We start from the raw sequence: 19,754 nt of genomic DNA, 5'->3' as shown, positions 1-19,754 counted from the left end.
ACTTAAGGAGAGTACCAAAGTGTCATTATTAACTGGCTCTTATGTATTAACTACCACCTGGCTCTTGACTGGAAGTATAGCTGTGATCTACACCTGTGCTGAGGGCCCCTTCTAGGTTCCCTGATCTGTGTTGCCTGTTCCCTTGCCTGGGATCCAGATTCTCAGGGCCTTATCACCTACACTTATCTGTGTCCTGACCCTGGTCCACTGTGACCCTTGACTCAGACTCTTAGTCTTTATTTTGCCCAGCCAGATTGTGTCACTGCCCTACCAGCCCATCTGATCTGCCTCCACCCTAGGGTACCTCAAGTCAAAGCCCTAGTTTCTGCCCAGTGCAGTAGGAAGATTTTAACATTTATCATTCCTGGTTGGGTGGACTGACAAGGCACTTAGGCTGTCTGAGCCCTAATTGCCCCAGCTGTGAAACGAGGGTATTATCTGCCATTCTTCCACCTCTCTAATATATTTTGAGGTTCAAAGTTTTTATGTGATAGTATCTTGCAAACTATTGTAAAAGACTACACAGATACAAGGTCCTGTGATGATGATTACTGTCATTATCAAGATTAACCTAGAGATGGCCACAAAATTTAACTTTCCTTCAAAATGTCCACTAACCTTTCTCATTCTTTTAGACAAATTACAGGATATAAATGGCAAAGTCAGTTGGAATGTAATTAGATTCCCTTCACTTGTGGTTAAGGAGGCTTTTTTCTGCCATTGTGATGAACCCTAGAGGAAGGGAGTGAGGTCAGCTGGAGGCCTGAACAAGGGTGGGGTGAGGGCCGCGCAAGAGGAAGTCTCGAGTGCTGCGTCTACTGTCACCATGGTGACGGGACCAGCTTTGGCCCCACCCACCTGCCCCTTCGCACCATGGCAACCAGAACTCTGTAACGCACAAGCCTGTCTCACAGGTCGCCGCGGTTGAGCAACCGCGGTAGAGGCGTCCCCCGTCCCGAGGGGACTCGAAAATGTACAGCCAGCGGTTTGGCATCCTACAGCGGGAGGTTAAAGGCCCCACTCCCAAAGTGGTGATCGTGGTAAGCAAGGGATGTGTGTGCAGGCTCTACTGCTTTCGGTATTTCCCAGCACTGCAGGCCCAGTCGAGCCCATACTGGTACGCAACCTGTCCCCTGTTGGGGTTTTCTCAAAGGGAGCAGGTGCCTGATGCAGTGTGTTAAATTTTGAAAGAAGGAAGGATAGAGTTGCTCACCTAGCTCCCGTATTCTATTCCTCCAGCCCAGCCTTGCACAAGTTACAATACTTAGATTCTGTATTGGTGGGGAGGTGGGCAGGAAATCTGGGGTCTGGCCTGGCAGTGTTTCAGCTATGTGATCTTGGGCTGGTCCTGCAGTTTTAGAAAAATTGTATGTAGGCTGTGAGTGGTGCCAATTCAGTTTTAACAGAAAAGTTCCTGCAGGCCTGGAAATAGGACAGTTGGTTGCCTCTAAGCTGGGTTGGTGGTTTAGAATCCAGGGGAATGCTGTGTGCTGCAAAATTTGATGGGTCCTGCTCAGAACCCCAAGGCAGTTGGCCCATGTACTTCTACAGGCTAGAAAACCTCCCTGTGTCATTAGTGAATTACAGAGGTATTATGTGAACGTCTGCTGTGTGCACAGCACCATAGAAGATACAGGGATGAATACAATGACCCTGGGAGGTTTACTCTTCGTTAGAAGTCTGATCCCTACCTTCGAGTTGCTTATTATTTAACTGCAGAAGGATTTGCTTATGCATAAAACCATTAAAGATTAACGCAGTAGATAATTATGTGCTGTATTGTCTGTGATGCTACTTTATGGAAGAAAGATGAGGGGTAATGGGGGATCCAATTTTATTATGTTCAACGATGCACATAGCAATTCTTGGTCACCTTACAGACCAGCTCCCTCTTCTTTAGGATCTTCTGTAGGATCTGGGTCTGGAAATCAGTTGACTGGAGGCTTCTATACACTATAGGGTTCAAAGTGAATTACAGACATTTTTCATGAGGGACAGAAACCTGGGTATTTCGGGTTCTGTATCCAAACAGAGCTCAGGGGCTGGGATATTAGTTATGTGCCATTTCTTGTGTTGGGAACCAATAAGGAACAGGAGAAAAAAGTTACCACCAAGTCAGAGAGGCAGGCTTATTGAATAATTTGAGCTTCTAGAAGAATAAAGAGAAAAAGGGAAAGGTCAGAATTGGTGCATCTCAGATGTCAGAGTGTGATAAAAAGTGTGGATGTTAGAGGCTGCAGTATTGTGGTGGGGGAAGAATTAAAGCCACCAGAGATGAGACTTGTACTCTAAACAATTAGAAGGAAAAAATAAAAAATGTAATGTGCTAAGTAATGGAGAAGCAAAAGGAGCAGTTACTTGGTGAATGTTGCCTAGGGAACCAATTATATAATTCTCAAAATACTTTTTTTTAGGATATTTATTTTGCTCAGTTTGACAGGTGAGAAAACAGACTCAGAAGAGTCTGCTCAAGATCATATAGTTAGTAATGGGTAGAGGCCAGAATTAAACCTAGACTGTAAGACATTGTTCTTTAAGACATAAAAATTGTACAGTGTAGTTCTAGAAACTAATTTGAGACATTACAGTAACAAAAGCCTTCAGTGACCTTGAAAACACAAGGTAGTTATTAAATCCTGCATTCTCCTGCCTTTAGCATGGTTTAGAGTTGCGATGTCTAGTACGGTGACCACTAGCCACATATGGCTTTTGAGCACTTGAAATGTGCCTCGTCACATGTTGAAATGACAATATTTTGGATATATCAGCTAAATAAAATATATTATTAAAATTAATTCCCCCTGGTTCTTTTTACTTTGTAAAATGCAGCTACTAGAAAATGTTAAAATTACAGATCTGTTTTACATTCTATGTCTGTTAAATAGCCATTTTTGAGTAATGCTGTGACAGTGTGTGGATTGGCATCACCTTGTTAGAGAACTTCAGGTCAAGCCTTATTCATCCGGAGACTAGGTGCTTCCTGACAACAGAGTCCCACACAGGATGCTCTGTACCTTGAGGGGCTTCCTGACCCTCTGGCTACTGCTCAGGTTGTTCTCTTTACCCCATTCCCCTCTTCAGTCAAAACGTACCTCGGAGCCTGGTTCCTGCCCTGACAATACAAGACAATTGATTCTTGATGACCATGATGCTTGGCTTTTATTCTCAATCCATGTGTCTCCTAGGAGCCTATGTATCCTGCCTTCAGTGTAGTTTTGACTCTGTTCTGCTTCATTGCTGTTCATATTAAGAGAACAGTAGTTTGTTAATTAACTGGCTCTAGTCTCTAAATAATTCTGGCTTGGATTAGCTACTTCCCATGCTATAATCCCCAACGTCATCTATTTACAATCCACCTCAGCCCTGCCTTATCTTGTTCAACTAAATCTAGGTACCTGTATGTGTACACTGAACTCTGAATCTTTTCATCAAGCAATCTTTAAATATTGATTTTTCTTTACCCAGGAGACTCCTTTACCAAGAACCAACCCTAGTGTTCTGGTAATTGACTCAGTCACCTGAGTTAAGAGTTTTGTTACTGTGAATCAGCACCCTAGAGTCCCGCTCTTCACCTAAGGCTGACTTGATAAAAAACTGTCTGGAAATACAAAGGTCAAGACTATGGATTTCATGGCTGTTCCATGAGGAGCAGAAATTACATCAAGCCCACCCAAACACACTGTTTAATTTGTTAACTCATTCACTCATTAATACTGAGAAACTGACAGTGGTCAGCATTATGCTCAATATTAGGAATACAGAAATAAGATAGTCCATGTGATTTATTAAATGTATGAATATATATTCAAAATGGTGTATGCATTTCCACCTTTTTAGTGGAAGTTTGTATAAAAAGAATATGTTTACCAAAATTCAGGTTACCCTAAAATGTCAGGAGCACAGCCCTTGCCTTAAATTTCTGGGCACAATAGAGACAGGAATACAGTTTTACTATGAGTTTTCTTTCTCTTTTTTCCCTTTCTTTACCTCCATTCCATCCCTCCACCACCACTCTTCAACCCCCTCACCCCCCACCTTCTGTCTTCTTAGTAAAGGCTTTTTCATTGTCACAACTCATTATATATATCCTATACACTGAAATAGTAGCCTCTTTGAACTGAAAGTATTTTCCTGGGCATAACTATGCTAGTCTGCTCCTGAGAAACAATGTGGGATAGTGGGTGACAAGATAAAGGCCAGGAATTAGAATGCCTATAATTCTATCCAGGTCTCCCCTAAGTATTTCAAGCAGTTTGGACAAATCACTTAATATCTCCTGGTTTGATTGGGTAATCGCTATTGTTCCATTCATACTTTGAACTTTTATTCAAATGGCACAAGACAGATTTGGTAATATCTTGGTATAGGCTCAAAGAATCAACCTTAGGCACTAGACACCTAAAACATTTGCAGTTGTAACAGGATGTATTTGTTTCATATACCCAGTTTAATTAGCGTGAGTATTGGTGGAAGTCATGATTAATTGAAAATATGCAATTGATTCTGGGTCTATCATAAATGATAGTTACTTGTTTTCAGAGAGCCAAGACACCCAGAGGCCAAGGGGCTGAGCAACATCTGGAAAGAATCCAACACAGTGGTCAAAAACGTCATGCTATTTTGGCTTCCATTAAGTCAAAGGAGAGGGATTGCTTTAAGGTTGAGTGGGACCAGCACAATGACCGCAAGTTTATGGACAGTCTTGTGAAAGCAAGAATCAAGGATGCCATGCAAGGGTATATCATCAATACTGAAGAAAGACGAAATAAGTAAGACTCACAAACCTGAACTATGAAATATTACTAAAACCACAGCTTGAGAAATCAAGTGAACTCTTAATAGTAAGGATCATGGCTGAGATACTCATATTCCTATCAAATCAGTAGCTCTTGCTTGTTTATATTTGTACTTATGATAGCTCATGTTTGATAGAAAGCAAAAGAATATATTGGTTTGTATTTTGTTACTATAACTAAAATGTGTTCATTTTACTTCTTTTGTTGAAGAAATACATTATATATCTTATCTATATTTCATCAAATAAAATGTGGCACAGATCAGTTTATTGCTTTAAATGGTAACTAGACTTATTTTATAGAAGACTCTAATGATCTTTTTCTTGCAAAATTTATGATTAAACATGCTTCTGGAATTGAATATAACAAAATAAAAAATCACTTAGTAAAATGATGCATGTGGCATGACAAGTTTAATTATTTTTCATTTTGTTTTAGGCTACGTGAACTTCTAGCATCAGAGGAAAATGAGTATTTTACTGAAATGCAATTGAAAGAAGAAACAATTGAGGAGAAAATAGATAGAATGAGAGAGAAAACCAGATTATTAAAAGAGAAGAAAGAAAAAGAGAGACAGGATTTTGTGGCTGAAAAGCTAGAACAGCAATTCAGGTAATTATGTCAAAAACACACACAGAATCTGAAGTTGGGGTATGAAAAAAAGATTTAGGAATGCTAATTTACAGTAAAGTATAGCTTTAAAGGTATACACGGCAGTTGTAGCTTTAAGTCTTGTTCATTTTATATATATATATATATAATTGAATAATGTAGATAATGAGTTTTGTGGTAAGAATGCTGAAGGTCTACTATCTTAGCAAATTTCAAGTATACAATATAGTGTTATTGCTTATAGTTACCATACTGTACATTAGGCCTCCAGAACTTATTCATCTAAATAAAATTTTGTATCCTTTTATTAACATCTCTGTGTGAGGTCATATAGTATTTGTCTTTTTCTGGCTTACTTCATTTAGTATATTCCCCAGATTTATCCATATTATGGCAGTATTTCCTTCTTTTTTACACTGAATAATATTCCATTGTATATATGTATATAGCACATTTTCTTTAACCATTCATACATCACTGGAAACTAAGGTTGTTTCCATATCTTGGCTATTGTGAATAATGCTTCAGTGAACGTGGGAGTACAGATATCAAGATACTGAGTTCCTTTGGATGTATACCCAGAAATGGGATTGCTGGATTATATGGTAGTTCTATTTTTAACTTGTTGAGGAACCTCCATACTGTTTTAATGGCTACACCAATTCACATTCCCACCAATAGTGTACAGGGCTTCCTTTTCTCTGCATCTTTGCCATCTCTTGTCATTTGGATAATAACCATCCTAATAGGTAGTGATATCCCACTATAGTTTTGATTTGTATCTCTCTGATGATTAGTGATATTGAACACCTTTTCCTGTACTTGTTACCATTTGTATGTCTTCTTTGGAAAAATGTCTATTCAGGTCCTTTGTTCATTTTTTAATCGGATTATTTATTTTTTTGCTATTGAGCTGTATGAGTTCCTTATATATTTCAGATGTTAACTCTTCAATAGATATATGGTTTAAAAATATTCTGTAGGTTGTCTTTTCATTTTGTCAACTGTGTCCTTTGCTTTGCAGCAGTTTTTAAACATGATATTTTCCCACTTCTTTATTTTTGCTTTTGTTGCCTTTGTTTTTGATATCATATCCAAAAAGTCATCATCAAGACCAATGGCAAGGAGTTTTTCCCTATGTGTTTCTTCTATGTGTTTCACAGTTTCAGGTCTTATATTTAAGTCTTCAGTTCATCTTGAGTTAATTTTCATAAATGGTGTGTATAGACATCCAATTTCATTCTTTTTCAGGTGGATATCCAGTTTTCCTAAAACTATTGAAGAGACGATCCTCTCCCCATTGTGTGTCCTTGGCCTCCTTGTAAAAGATTAGTTGACCTTATATGTACAGGTTTACTTCTGGACCCTCTATTTCATTGCACTGGTCTATGCTTCTGTTTTCATGCCAGTATCATCTTTTTTGATTACTATAGCTTTGTAATATAGTTTGAAATCAAATCTGATGCTTCCAGCTTTGTTTTTCTTTCTCAAGATTGCTTTGGCTATTTGGAATCTTTTCTGGCTACATCTGAATTTTAGGATTGTTTTTCTATTTCTGTGAAAAATGCCATTGGAATTTTGAAGGGGATTGCATTGAATCTGTAGATCATTTCAGTTAGTATGGACATTTTAACAATATTAATTCCTTCAATTCAAGGACAAAGGATATCTTTCCACTTATTTGTCTTCAATTTCTTTCATTAGCATCTTATAGTTTTCAGTGTATGGACATTTAACCTCCCTGGTTAAGTTATTCCTATTTTATTGTTTTTGATGTTGTAAATAGGATTGTAAATAGGCTAAATTTAAACAGGATTGCTTTCTAATTTTTCTTTCAGATAGTTTTTAGTGTATAGAAATGCACCCGATTTCTGTGTGTGAATTTCATATCCTGCAATTTTACTGTATTTCTTGATTAGTTCTAACAGATTTTGGTAGAATCTTTAGGGTTTTCAGTATATAAGATCATGTCATGTGCAAGGACAGTTTTACTTCTTCTATTTTATCTTGGATGCCTTTTATTTCTTTTTCTTTCCTAACTACTCTGGCTAGAACTTCCAGTGCTATGTTGAATAAATGTGGTGAGAGTGGATGCCATTGTTTTGTTCCTGATTTTGGAGGAAAAGCCTTCAGCTTTCCACCATTAAGCATGATATGAGCTGTGGGCTTTTTCTATATGGCCTTTATTAAGGAGTTACGTTCCTTCTGTACCTAATTTGTTGAGATTTTTTACCATGAAAATGTGTTAAATTTTTGTCAAATGCTTTTTCTGCCTTTATCAAGATGATCATATAATTTGTATCATTCATTTTGTTAATGTGGTGTATCACATATATCCTTGTATCCCAGGAATAAATACCACTTGAATATGGTATAGGATCCTTTTAATGTGATGTTAAATTTGATTTGCTAATATTATTTGAGTATTTTTGCATCTGTGTTTATTAGGGATATAATTTTCTTGTACTGTCCTTGTCTGGCTTTGGTGTCAGGGTAATGCTAGCCTTGTAAAATAAGTTTGGAAGTGTTCTTTCTCCTTCAATTTTTTGTAAGCACTTGAGAAGGATTTGTATTATTTCTTCTTTTAATGTTTGGTAGAATTCACCAGTGAAGCAATCTAGTAATGGTAATTTCTTGTTGGGAGACTTTTTTATTGCTGATTCAACCTACTAACTCAAGATTGGTCTTTCTGATTTTGTATTTCTTTGTGATTCAGTCTTAGTAGGTTGTATGTGCCTAGGAATTTATCCATTTCTTCTAGGTTATCCAATATGTTGGCATATAATTGTTCATAGTAGTCTTTATGGTTCTTTGTATTTCTGCATATCAGTTGTAATGTCTCCCCTTTAATTTCTAATTTATTTAGTCTTCTCTCTTTTTTCCTTGTTAGTCCAGCTAAAGGTTTGCCAATTTCATCTTTTCAAGAAAGCAACTCTTAGTTTCATTGATCTGTGCTATTTTATTATGTTTCTTGTCTCTATTCATTTATTTCTGCCCTGACCTCTGTTATTTCCTTCCTTCTACCAAGTTTGGGCATGGTTTGTTCTTTTTCTAGTTCCTTGAGTTAAAGTTAGGTTGTTTGAAATCTTTCTTTTCTCTTAAAATGGGTGTTTTTTGCTGGGAAATTCCCTTTTAAAACTGCTTTTTTGCATCCCTTAAATCTGTATATGTTGTGTTTCCATTTTTATATGTTTCAATGTATTTTTTATTTCCTTTTTTATTTCTTTCTTGATCCATTAGTTGTTCAGGAGTGAGTTGTTTAATTTCTACATATTTGATAACTTTTCAGCTTTCTTTCTGTTATTGATTTCTAGTTCCATATCATTGTGGTTGGAAAAGATTCTTGATGTGATTTCAATCTTCTTAAATTTGTTAATCCTTCTTTTTTTTGTAACCTAACAGATGATCTGTCCTGGAGAATGTTTTTTGTGTGCTTGAGAAGAATATATATTCTGAGGCTATTGGATGGAATGTTCTGTGTATGTGTGTTAGGTACATTTGATCTAAAGTGTACTTCAAGTGCAGTGTTTCCTTATTGATTTTCTGTGTGGATTATCTGTGTACTCTTAAAAGTGGAGTATTGAAGTCCCTACTATTACTGCATTGCCATTTATTTATCCCTTCAGATATATTAATATTTGCTTAACATAGTTAGGTGCCCTGATGTTGGGTGCATATATTTTTGTAATTATTATATCCTCTCGATAACTTGTTCCCTTTATCATTAAATAAGGACCTTCTTTGTCTCTTATTACAGCTTTGGAGTTAGTCTGTTTTGTCTGATGGAAGTATATCTACCCCTGCTCTCTTTTGGTTTCCACTTGCATGGGGTATCTTTTTCTATCCCTTTACTTTCAGCCTATGTGTGTCCTTAAAGCCAAAGTGAATCTTTTGCAAGCAGCATATAGTTGGATACATATGGTTACTTGCAAATTTCCTATCTTTGAGTTCTAATATTTTTTCTTCCACTTCATCAACTCTGATGTTGATCCTCTCTCTTGTGCTTTTCATTTTCACTTAGTGTATTCTTTAGCTCCTGAATTTCTGTTTGGTTCTTTTAATGATTTCTAACTCTCTGTTGAATGTCTCATTTTGTTTATGGGTTGTTTTCCTTTTTTATTTAGTTATATATCTGTGTTCTCTTGTAGCTCACTGGCTTCATTAAAACAATTAATTTGGATTCTTTGTTAGGTAATTCATAGGTTTCCATTTCTTTAGGATCAGTAAATGGAAAATTACTGTATTCCTTTGGTGGTGTTATGTTTCTTTGATTTCTCATGTTCCTTGAAGTCTTACTTTACTTTCTTCCTATTCAAAGAAGCAATATCCTCCTCCAGTCTTTACTTCATGGCTTCAGGAAATAAATACCTCCACAAGTCAGCCCTCCTAGAAATTCTGAGGCTTTCTCAGACCTTTTTATGATGTGTCTCCCCACACTTCTTTTTTTCTTTTGAGGAGGGGATTCTTAAGATTGTATGCCTTCTCTTGGTCCTATAAAGCCAGACCAGATACTGAGAGCCTCCCATTCTTTTCCCTAGTGTGGTCCCTGAAATGTTCAAGTATGTGCCTTCTCCCAGTCACACAGTCAGGCCAGCTTTCCGTGCATTCTTGCTAGCCACCTGCAAAGGCTCACACACTCACTGTTCACTGGAGCACATGCAGGGAGCCAACCACAGGGCACATGATGTGGAGTGTTGGGCGTGCCTGTGTTCCAGCTGGCAGGTCTGCAGGCAAGGCATCCCCAGTGGCTCATGGGTGGGCTTTCTGATGGAGTCCATGCAGTTAGATGGATCCACAACCCTTGATGAGTACCAGTCCCTGGTTGCTGTGCTCCCAGCATCTTCCAACCCCTCAGCCACAAAGATCACCTCACTATTTTGGGTGGGGCAAGAAAGAAGTAGGCCACTTGGGAAGCTGGGGGAGCCCAATGCTCATTTATGTCACATTCTTTCACTTTCCTCCACGAAAGAGATCACAGGCCAAGGAAGTCTTTTTTGGCACTGAACTGTACCACTTTTGGGGCAGGATAAAGTGAAGCTGTTCTTACCCTCTTCAGTGTGTCTATTCTCAGATTTTTGCCTCCAATAATATACTGTAACTTCTTCACTGGACTCCTAGACCCCCACAAAGGTACTCTCATCCATGGGCAACTATCAAAATCAATGTTCCATGTCGGGGTAGATAATGGTAGAAAACTAGTCTGCCATATTGCTGATGTACACCCATGCAGGTACTGAGTTTGTGTGAATACTGTACTCTAATGTTCTGTGCTTGCCTCACAATTAGAATGCAAGTACCAAGTGAGATTCTGTTATGGAATTTTAGGTATTAACCTCAACCTTGCTGTGGAGAGCAAGTTCCTATCCCAAGACATCTTCGGTAGTGTTGGGTTCTGCCCTAGTGATACAGTCTCCACCTGGGCTCAGTGTGTGCTTGATTCTGTTCTTTATTTTTCCTCACCTGGTGTCCTGATCCTTGGATTCTGATCACCTGAACTTCTGATTCATTTCCCAGCCCAGAGCCATGGTGACTGTCAGTTTTCAGATTCCTGGTCTTTACTGTACTCAGTCCAGTCTTGGGGTTGCCTCCATCAGCACTTTTCATTTTATTTTTTCCATCTGGAGATATCCTGAGTCTGTGCTCTCACTTCAGTTCAATACGTGACTTACAAGAGAAAAGATTTGTATAGAAGTACCAAAGGGTGATCCTCTGTGATGATCTATAGGGTTACATCATCAAGAGTTTGGCAAATGTTTTTAATTTCACAAACTGTGAGGCATTTCTTACCTCTAAAGCAAAGGTATACTAAAGATTCTCGATGTGTTATATTCCTTCTTAGATCTATAATTCTTAAGAGCAAGAAAATATTTACATACTTATAATTTCATTATATATTTAATTCCTCAGTTACATTTTCAGTGTCTCTGTACTACTTTCTAAGAGTGTGAACATCAATAATGGCTATCATACATCTCAAGATAATTTGTTCCTTTTGCCCCTTTTTTTATTCATGTCTCTCAATGCAGTGATGGTCACATAATGTGACCCATGAAGTGCCCCAGATCATCTACCTTATCAGTCTCTTAGTTTTAGAGTACTGATTAAGATTTTTATCTTCAGAAGGGATTTTTAAAGTTAAAATATTACCTGGAAATGTTTAAAACATAGCCATTACATTTATTCATTCAATAAATATTGTTGAGCCCCGACTTGGTGCCAGACACTGTGACTGTTTAATAGATTGATTGGCTTAATAATAAAATGTCACTTAGGCTGTCAAGTCACCATGTGTGAGTGGGGTAGGTTGTCTAACGTGCCACTATGGATTCAAGAATATAATGGTCCAAGATAAAGTAAATGTAACCTCTGAGTTCAAGAGTACAGAAGGAATACAAGAGCTCATTTTTCAGTGTGTGAAATTTGAGTAGGTGAGAAATCCAAAGGTCAGCAGGTATGGGAAAGTGGTAAAACTGGACATGTGGAGGAAATAAGGCATGGTTCAGAGACAAAGCTTTTAACATCTCCTCTCTCTCTGCCATGAAGTTGCTATTCATCATATAGATTATCCTAGTAGAGACCCAAAGGAGAAGTATGCTAAAGAAGTTCATAAAGTAAGCAAAGTTTGTAAAGTTAACTAAAGAATTTTTCAGTGGGTAGTGCATACAAATTGTAGATACAGCTGCTACAAGAGTAAATTAAACTGCTAAAACTGGAGGGAATGGGAAGTTTCAGAGCTTGGGAGCTGCTGAAGGAGGACAGTAAAGAAAGCCAGTGTAGAATGCATATGGCCAGAAGGAACATGCCACTCTCCTCATCTTGCAGATGGGAAACTGGAGTTCCACAGATATTAATTTTCCTGGGTCTTCAAGCTTGTAGTAAGCAGGACAGGATTAGACTTGGATTTTTCTAGCCTATGTTAAGTAGAGCCTCACTCCTTTTCCCCATGAGGACTTGGACACTCCCTACTGGCTGCTAGTGAGAAGATGCTGTGAGGGGCAAAGGGGACACTAGCAAGTGAATTTCAATGGGCTGGTCATATATTTTCCACTCCATTTCCCAGTCAGCACAGTAAGAAATGTGAAGTTTAATAAGTGGTTTGTGCTCTTAAAATATTTAGTAACTTGGTAACATTTTACAGATTTCATAGATAAATTTCATATAACTGACTATCTTGTATAACTCATAGAGAAGTTGTAACTTGCTAGTTAGATGAATTGTTAGAAGCTTTGAAGAAACATATCTTACAGAAATATAATTAATCAGAACACAAATTGTTTTCAGTGTTTTTAATGCAATACTGCCAATTCTTCAATACAGAGCAGCAAACAGTTTTAATTCATTATGAAAGTCAAAGATTAGGGTTAAATACCAAGGATACTAAATCAGGCCCATTACTGAAAATACAGTTGAAGCTTTAATACATTTATAAAGCAGAATGAAATTATTTCTCCTCTTTCTCTTCCTCCCCCATTCCTTTTGGTATTCCATCGTATGTATATATCATAATGTATTTATTCTTTCTCCAGGTGATAGGCATTTCAGTTATCGCCAGTTTGGGATTCTTATGAATAAAACTGCTATGAATGTTCTCATACATGTCTTTTGGGGGACATATGCATTTACTTCTGTTAGGTATATACAGGATCACACCTAGAATATTTGATACCTGGAATTCATCATTTTTAGTGCTCCTAGTCCTCTAAAGAGCAAAATTACTTCCAGTAATGAAAATGAAGTGAAATGAATAATAATGACTGGATAGCCAGTGATTGCTATTTTTTCAATTTTTGATTTTTAGATAATTATATATTCACAGAAATTGCAAAAATAATACAGAGATCCCATGTACCCTTATCCAAGTTTCTTCCAATGGTTCTATTTCACATTAACTAGACTACAGTATTAAATAAGAAAGTTGACATTAGTACCATATGTATGGATAGTTCTGTGCCATTTTACCACATGTGTAGATCCATCTAACCCACCACGACAATCAAGATACAGAGTATTCCATCTCCACAAAGATTTCTCTCATGCTGCCCCTTATTTTCACAGCCACCACTCTCACCCCATCTTCTCTAACCTCTGGCAACCACTAATCTTTTCTCCATCTCCATAATTTCATCATTTCAAGAATGTTATGTAAATGGTGTCATACAGTATGGGATCTTGTGAGACTGGCTTTTTTCAGTCAGCCTGGTGCCTGTGAGGTCAATGCAAGTTGCTGCATACATCAGTCGTTTTTCCTTTGTATTGCATTGTATGGATGTACTTAAGTTTGTGAAAAGCGTTCACTCAATGAAGAACATACATGTCTAGTATTTAGCTATTACAAATGAATCTGATATGAACATTTGTGTATGGGTTTTTGTATGAACACAAATTTTCATTTCTCTACGGTAATTGTCATATGTTTGTGCTGGGTTTTGTATTTATGCTTCACTTTTATAGAAACTGCCAAATTGTTCTCCACTGTGGCTGTAATGTTTTATATTCCCACCAGTAATGCATAAGAAATCAGGTTTTTACTTATTCTTGCCAGACTTTGATATTGTCAGTATTAGCAGAGGTATGTAGTAGTATAATGGTCTTAATTGGCATTTCCCTAATGACTGGTGATGTTGAACATCTTTTCATGTGCTTTTTTGCCAGTTATATATCCTCTTTGGTGAAATGCCTCTTCTTGTCTTTTGCTTATTTTCTAATTGGATTAGCTGTTAAGTTTTAAGAGTTTTTTCAATATATTCTAGACATCAGTCCTTTGTGTAAGATACATGGTTTGGAAATAGTTTTTCCTAGTCTATAGCTTGTTTTCTTAAAATTCTTTTAACTGGCTTTTCACAGAGAAAAAATTTTTGAGTTTGATGATTCCAATTTATCAATACTTCTTTTATGGATCGTGCTTTGAAACATTGTGTAATTTCTTTTTAAGTGTCCTATATTTATACACAATTAATGATTTAATTCCAGATTAAGGTAGGCATTTTGGGACTTTATTTTGTTTTGGGGTGTTTTATTAAACAAATACCCTTGGATGTGTTGTCAGGACACTTGAGGGTAGTCTTGCCTCTGTCAATTTCTGGCAGAAGTGATACAATGAAGTACCAAAGAACCCAAACTCCAGGGCCAGACTTTGAGGTCTTCAATCCCAGCTCTACCACCTATGAGATATATGATCTTACCTAAGATGCTTAATGCTCTGTGCCTCCATTTTCTTATCTGAAAACTAGGAATAATGGTAAAAATGAACTTGCAATAATGCTCACTGCAACATCAGTTATTAAGAAGATTATAACATTTCATATATGTAAAGTGCTTAAATAGTGCCTGGCAAATAATAACCACTCAATAACTGTTGCTAATATTATTACTACTACTGGCTGTGTGTCTTGGGAAGACACTTAGGCCCCTTGAGTTTCAATCACTTTAATTTTAAAATGGGGATAATACTTGCTGCTCCATCCAAGTTATAAAATACTTGTGAGCATAAAATAAGATTTTATGTGTGAAAGTACCATGTAAAGTATTCACAAACAAGAAGCTTTTCTCTCATTAAAATTAATGTCAAATTATAAATCATTAAAATTAGATAGATGTTCTATCTATCTGTAGATAGAAAGGAGCACCCCTAAATTGAGAGTTCCTAAGGTCAAGTAATTAGGTGAATCATTAGGATATAGGGGGAAAATATTTGATATTTATTTTTTATCTCATCTTTAAAATTTTCACTTTTCCATATATTTAATAATTTACATGGTGTAGCAACATAGTAATAACTGCATACAATTTATAAATAATCATATTTGTTATTGGGTGCTGAGAACTTTTTGACTGAAAGGCATACATAATCAAAAAGTTTGAAGACTTACCAATGTAAAGAAATCTTGATGTGGGCACCCTCATGCTGTGTTAACTCAGGCCCTCTTGGCACCATGCATCATCATCTACCTTCACAACATTTCTGTATTCTGACTTTATATTAAGGAAGGGAATTATCTTAAGGAAATCATCAGAGATAAGTAGAAAAAGCTGTTTACTCATACTCATTGCAACATTATAATCAAAGTGAGAAGTAACCTATATGTTCATCAAGCAGGGAAATGTTTAAATAAACAGTGCTATATTTATAGGCTCTAGCCTCTATTACACAGATCAGTAAACTATAATAAAGTTTTGAAGTTAGGAATTATTTTTAAGAATATTCCACAAGGAAGAATTCCCAGTATGTTAGGTGGAAAAAATCAAGATATAAGGAGATATCTAAATAGATACATAGATATGAAAAATGACCCTAATTCTTATAAAAATGCACATGCACAGACTGAAAAGAAATACACTAATATTTCTGATAATTTCAGTTATCTCTTGCTAGTGGGAGTAAGCATATTTTCAGTGTCTTTATCCTTTTCTATATTTTCCAGTTTCTCTGCAATGAATATATATTAGTTTCATTATTAGGAAGAGTTTCTAATTTTTAAAGAAAAAAATGTCATAAGCCCTAATTGTTGTTATTTAGGTTTCAGACTTTCACTATTTGAAAAACTTTCCTAGAGTATAAACATAGTATTAGGAAAGACTTTAATAACTTTTCATGGCCAATTCTTGTAGAATTTCAGACAGATGAATTCATTTGTCAATGATAAAGTGTTTTGTTATGATAACCTAGAAATTTCAGTTTCTGTTATCTTTTTGAGCCTTCCACAGAATATGAGTAACTGCTGGTTGTTTATGTTGCTAATAAGCATGATTATAATAAATGAAAACAACATTATTTACTGGGCATTCTGTGGGTAGTATGGGGCAAATATTTCCGAGTCCCCACCCTCAAAGAGATTCCAGGTTAGGGAAATGAGACTAACCCTTGTCAAATGTTGAATAGTACTCAACAGTATTTGATAAATGTCAATTTGTGTGGTATTAACTACTCTTGAATAAGAGTTTAGACCTCACCCTTTCTTTCAGTTTCAACACCTAAAATTTCTTCAAATGTCCTCTTTTGAGCCCATTCTCAACATCAGCTTCTAGGTGCTGAATTTTATTTAGAAATCAAGAATACTTAATATTTATGAATATTGGCATCAGTTAGACGTTCTCAAATGTGACTGTATGCCACAATCTCCTGAGGAGCTCTGAAAAAATACAGTTGCCAGGGTCCTGCCCCCAGATATTCTGATTTAACTGGTCTGGTCTGGGAGTAGGGGAGGAAAGAAGTGGGAAATTGGAATTTGCAAATATCCCTAAGTAATTCAAAGTGCAGTCAGTGCTGACTATCAGAGCCCTGAAACTGAAAATGGGCTCAATGAAGAACTGTTGAAGAAATCTGAACTACTAAGACTTAGAAAGGATGAGGCCTAAACACTTACTGAAAGTGCACTTCTTTTTGAATGGTAACATAGGCCTGGGTGTGAAAAGGTAACAACAAGGGCTGTTTTCTCACCTCTGGCAGAAACACCTTCAGTGGACTTCTGCCCTGCCAGGAACCCAGGGGTAAAGGGAAGCTAGCTTTACCATGATTTGCTGACTCTACCCTTGGATCTTTCCTTGGATGTGCACGTAGGGTCCCTTCTTACCAAAGTCTTAATCCACTTTACTATCACAAGGACCTGTCTCTTGTCTATTTCCTTGTAACCATTTATTGAGCTCCTACTATCTGTCAGATATTTATATCCATTATCTCTAATCTTAACCAGAATCCTGAAAAATGGTTATTTTATAGATAAAGAAACAGGCTCAGATAGCCTGAGTTTTTGAATCCATGGTCACCCAGAAGTGTCAAAATCAAGATTCAAAGCCTGCTCGGACTGACTTCAGTGCCTTATCTTTTCTGTGACATCTTGGTGCTAGCCTCCCTGCTGCTCCCTCACATTTCCTTTGGCTCAGACAGCCTACATCCAAACCTTTTATTTTTCTCACTTCAGTGTCTGACTATGCAGATATGTGCCCAAATAGAGCAGTGTCTTATGAAAGGCTGGGTCTTGCCTTTTAAAAATTCTCCTTTTAGGGAATGCTGTGAGGAGCTCCGTGCTGAATTGTTCTGTATCCATCAGAAGAAAGTGTGCGAGGAGCGGAAAGCACAGATAGCATTTAATGAGGAGCTGAAAAGGCAAAAACTGGTGGAAGAGCAGATGTTCTCAAAGCTCTGGGAGGAAGACCGACTAGCCAAGGAAAAGCGAGAAGCCGAACAAGCAAAGAGACAGAAAGAGCTGGTGGAGAACACACGGCTGGGGCTGAATGCCCAGATCACCAGCATCTGGGCACAAAGGCAGGCCGCACAGCAGCTGAAGGAAGAGGAGGCGCGCTTTGTGGTAGGCTTTTTACAATGCTTGTCACAGGATGACCAACTCCATGGGTGTGGTGCACACTTTACAGGCTGGTTCCTGGGAAGTTTGCCTAATGGTCTGGCTGCTTCACACGTCAACAGAGCATGGTCAGAGCCTTGGATTTCAAGGCCCAGCTAACAGTGCTGTCCCATTGTATAGGGCAAATTATTTCACTACTGTGATTCAGTTTCTTCATCTGAAAAATGAGACAAAAGACACTTGTCTTTGTTGTGAAGATGGAATAGGATAACCATTGCCAGTGGCATGGAGGGCTAGTGACAGTTCGGCAACATCCCCCAATCTTTGATATGGAGAATTGACAGTTTCTACACCCTATGTAGAGTGCTAGACAACAGCTATAGTGGCCCCCCCTTCCTCTGCCCCAAGCCACCAACATCAGTAATTCTGTTCCAACAAGATCACTGTTCCTATTATGTAGAAATTATAGCTGTTGCTTGAAATGTGTGAAGGTACTCAAAACAGGAGCAATTTTATATGTATATAAAGATTTCAGCATCTGTTACTTTACTCCCACTAAATTTAGGAAAAAGGTATTGTTTTCCCAGGAAATCCCAAGTACTGAAACTTGGAGCCATAAGAAATGTTAAATGTAAGCTATTTCAGAACCCTAGAAACCCCTGGATTTATGACTGTTTTCTTGTGGGAAGTTTAGTAGAAGATATCTAAATATTTTGGCTCTTCTAAGAAAATAAAAATGGTGGCCTCTGCACTGCCTTATATATACCCATCCTCTGATGTAAGATACCTAATGAGCCATTTTTACTTAAACACAGCTGACACCAAGTGTGTGTGCTTTTTTCTCACATCGAACAATTCTCTGATTCTCTGTGGACACCCAACTTGATGAACAACAATTCAGTTCCAATCTGACACTAATTACCCAGAGATAGCCTCATTCTCCATGAGTTTAAAGCCTCCGTTTCACAGAACTGCCCAGACTTCAGATGCCAGTCAGTAACAGTGGGTCCCCAGGTTACCTACATTCTGTCCAACTTGGATGCCAAGTCAGAGGTTCACATGACCCCCCTCAGGTTCGATAATTCACTAAAACAACTTGTAGAACTCAGGAAAGTGCTTTACTTACTAATTTGTTGTAAAAGATGTGGTTCAGAACAGCCAAATGGAAGAGATGCATAGGGCAAGGTGTCGGGTGGCACCCAGAGCTTCCATGCCCTCTCTGGGTACATCATGTTCCCGGCACCTCAATGTGTTTACCATCCCTCAAGTTCTCCAAACCCTTAGGGTTTTTATGGCAGTTTCGTTATGTAGGCACGATTGATTAAATCTTGGGCATTACTGATTGAACTCAATCTCTGGCCCCTTTCCAGGGATAGAGCTGAAAGTTCCAACCCTTTAATCACATGGTTTGGTCTTTTTGGTTACCAACCCCATCCTGAAGCTACCTAGAGCAGCCAGCCACCAGTCGTCTCATTAGGATACAAAAGGTAGTCCTTTTACCTTGGATTCCAAGAGTTTTCAAAGCTCTGAACCAGGAGCTGAAGATAAAAACCGAATATGTATTTTATCATACCACACCTAGCCATCTCTGTTTCTACCTTCCTTTAAAAAAATATTTTGGAAATTAAAAAATAATGATTTTAGACTCACAAGAAGTTGCAAAAATAGTAGAGAGTTCCTGGTGCCCTTATATAACCAATATTATATATACTATAAAAACCAGGAAATTGACATTGGTGTTATACTTTCATCTAAACTTATTCCTTATGTAACTAAATTAACACCTCCTTTGGATTTCACCAGTTTTTATATGCACTCTTTTGGGGAAGGAGGGTATGATCTATGAAACTTTATCACATGTATAGATTTCTGTAACCAGTGCCAAAATCAGGATATAGAACTATTCCATCACCCAAAGAAACTCCTTCCAGCTATAATGTATAGTTATATTCTCCCTCAACCCTAGCCCCTGGTGGCCACTGGTATATTCTTTATCACTACTGTTTTGTAATTTTGAGAATGTTATGTAAATTCCACCCTTTTAAAT

At 37.5% G+C, this 19,754-nt stretch overlaps 1 protein-coding gene across 1 annotated transcript in view; it reads left to right on the top strand.

The window, feature by feature from the left end:
• The first annotated feature begins 109 nt into the window (after window positions 1-109).
• CFAP53 (cilia and flagella associated protein 53) overlaps window positions 110-19,754 on the top strand; it is a 57,787-nt gene continuing 38,142 nt past the window's right edge. Inside the window, exons 1-4 of the mRNA XM_036918613.2 lie at window positions 110-1,040; window positions 4,540-4,769; window positions 5,235-5,408; window positions 17,410-17,713. Coding sequence (XP_036774508.2) covers window positions 972-1,040; window positions 4,540-4,769; window positions 5,235-5,408; window positions 17,410-17,713 — 777 coding nt within the window. The 5' untranslated portion in view covers window positions 110-971. The remainder of the gene's footprint in view (window positions 1,041-4,539; window positions 4,770-5,234; window positions 5,409-17,409; window positions 17,714-19,754) is intronic.

The sequence above is a fragment of the Manis pentadactyla genome, chromosome 6 (assembly GCF_030020395.1).
Source record: "Manis pentadactyla isolate mManPen7 chromosome 6, mManPen7.hap1, whole genome shotgun sequence".
Lineage (NCBI taxonomy): Eukaryota > Metazoa > Chordata > Mammalia > Pholidota > Manidae > Manis > Manis pentadactyla.
This window is presented reverse-complemented; position numbering and strand designations above follow the sequence as displayed.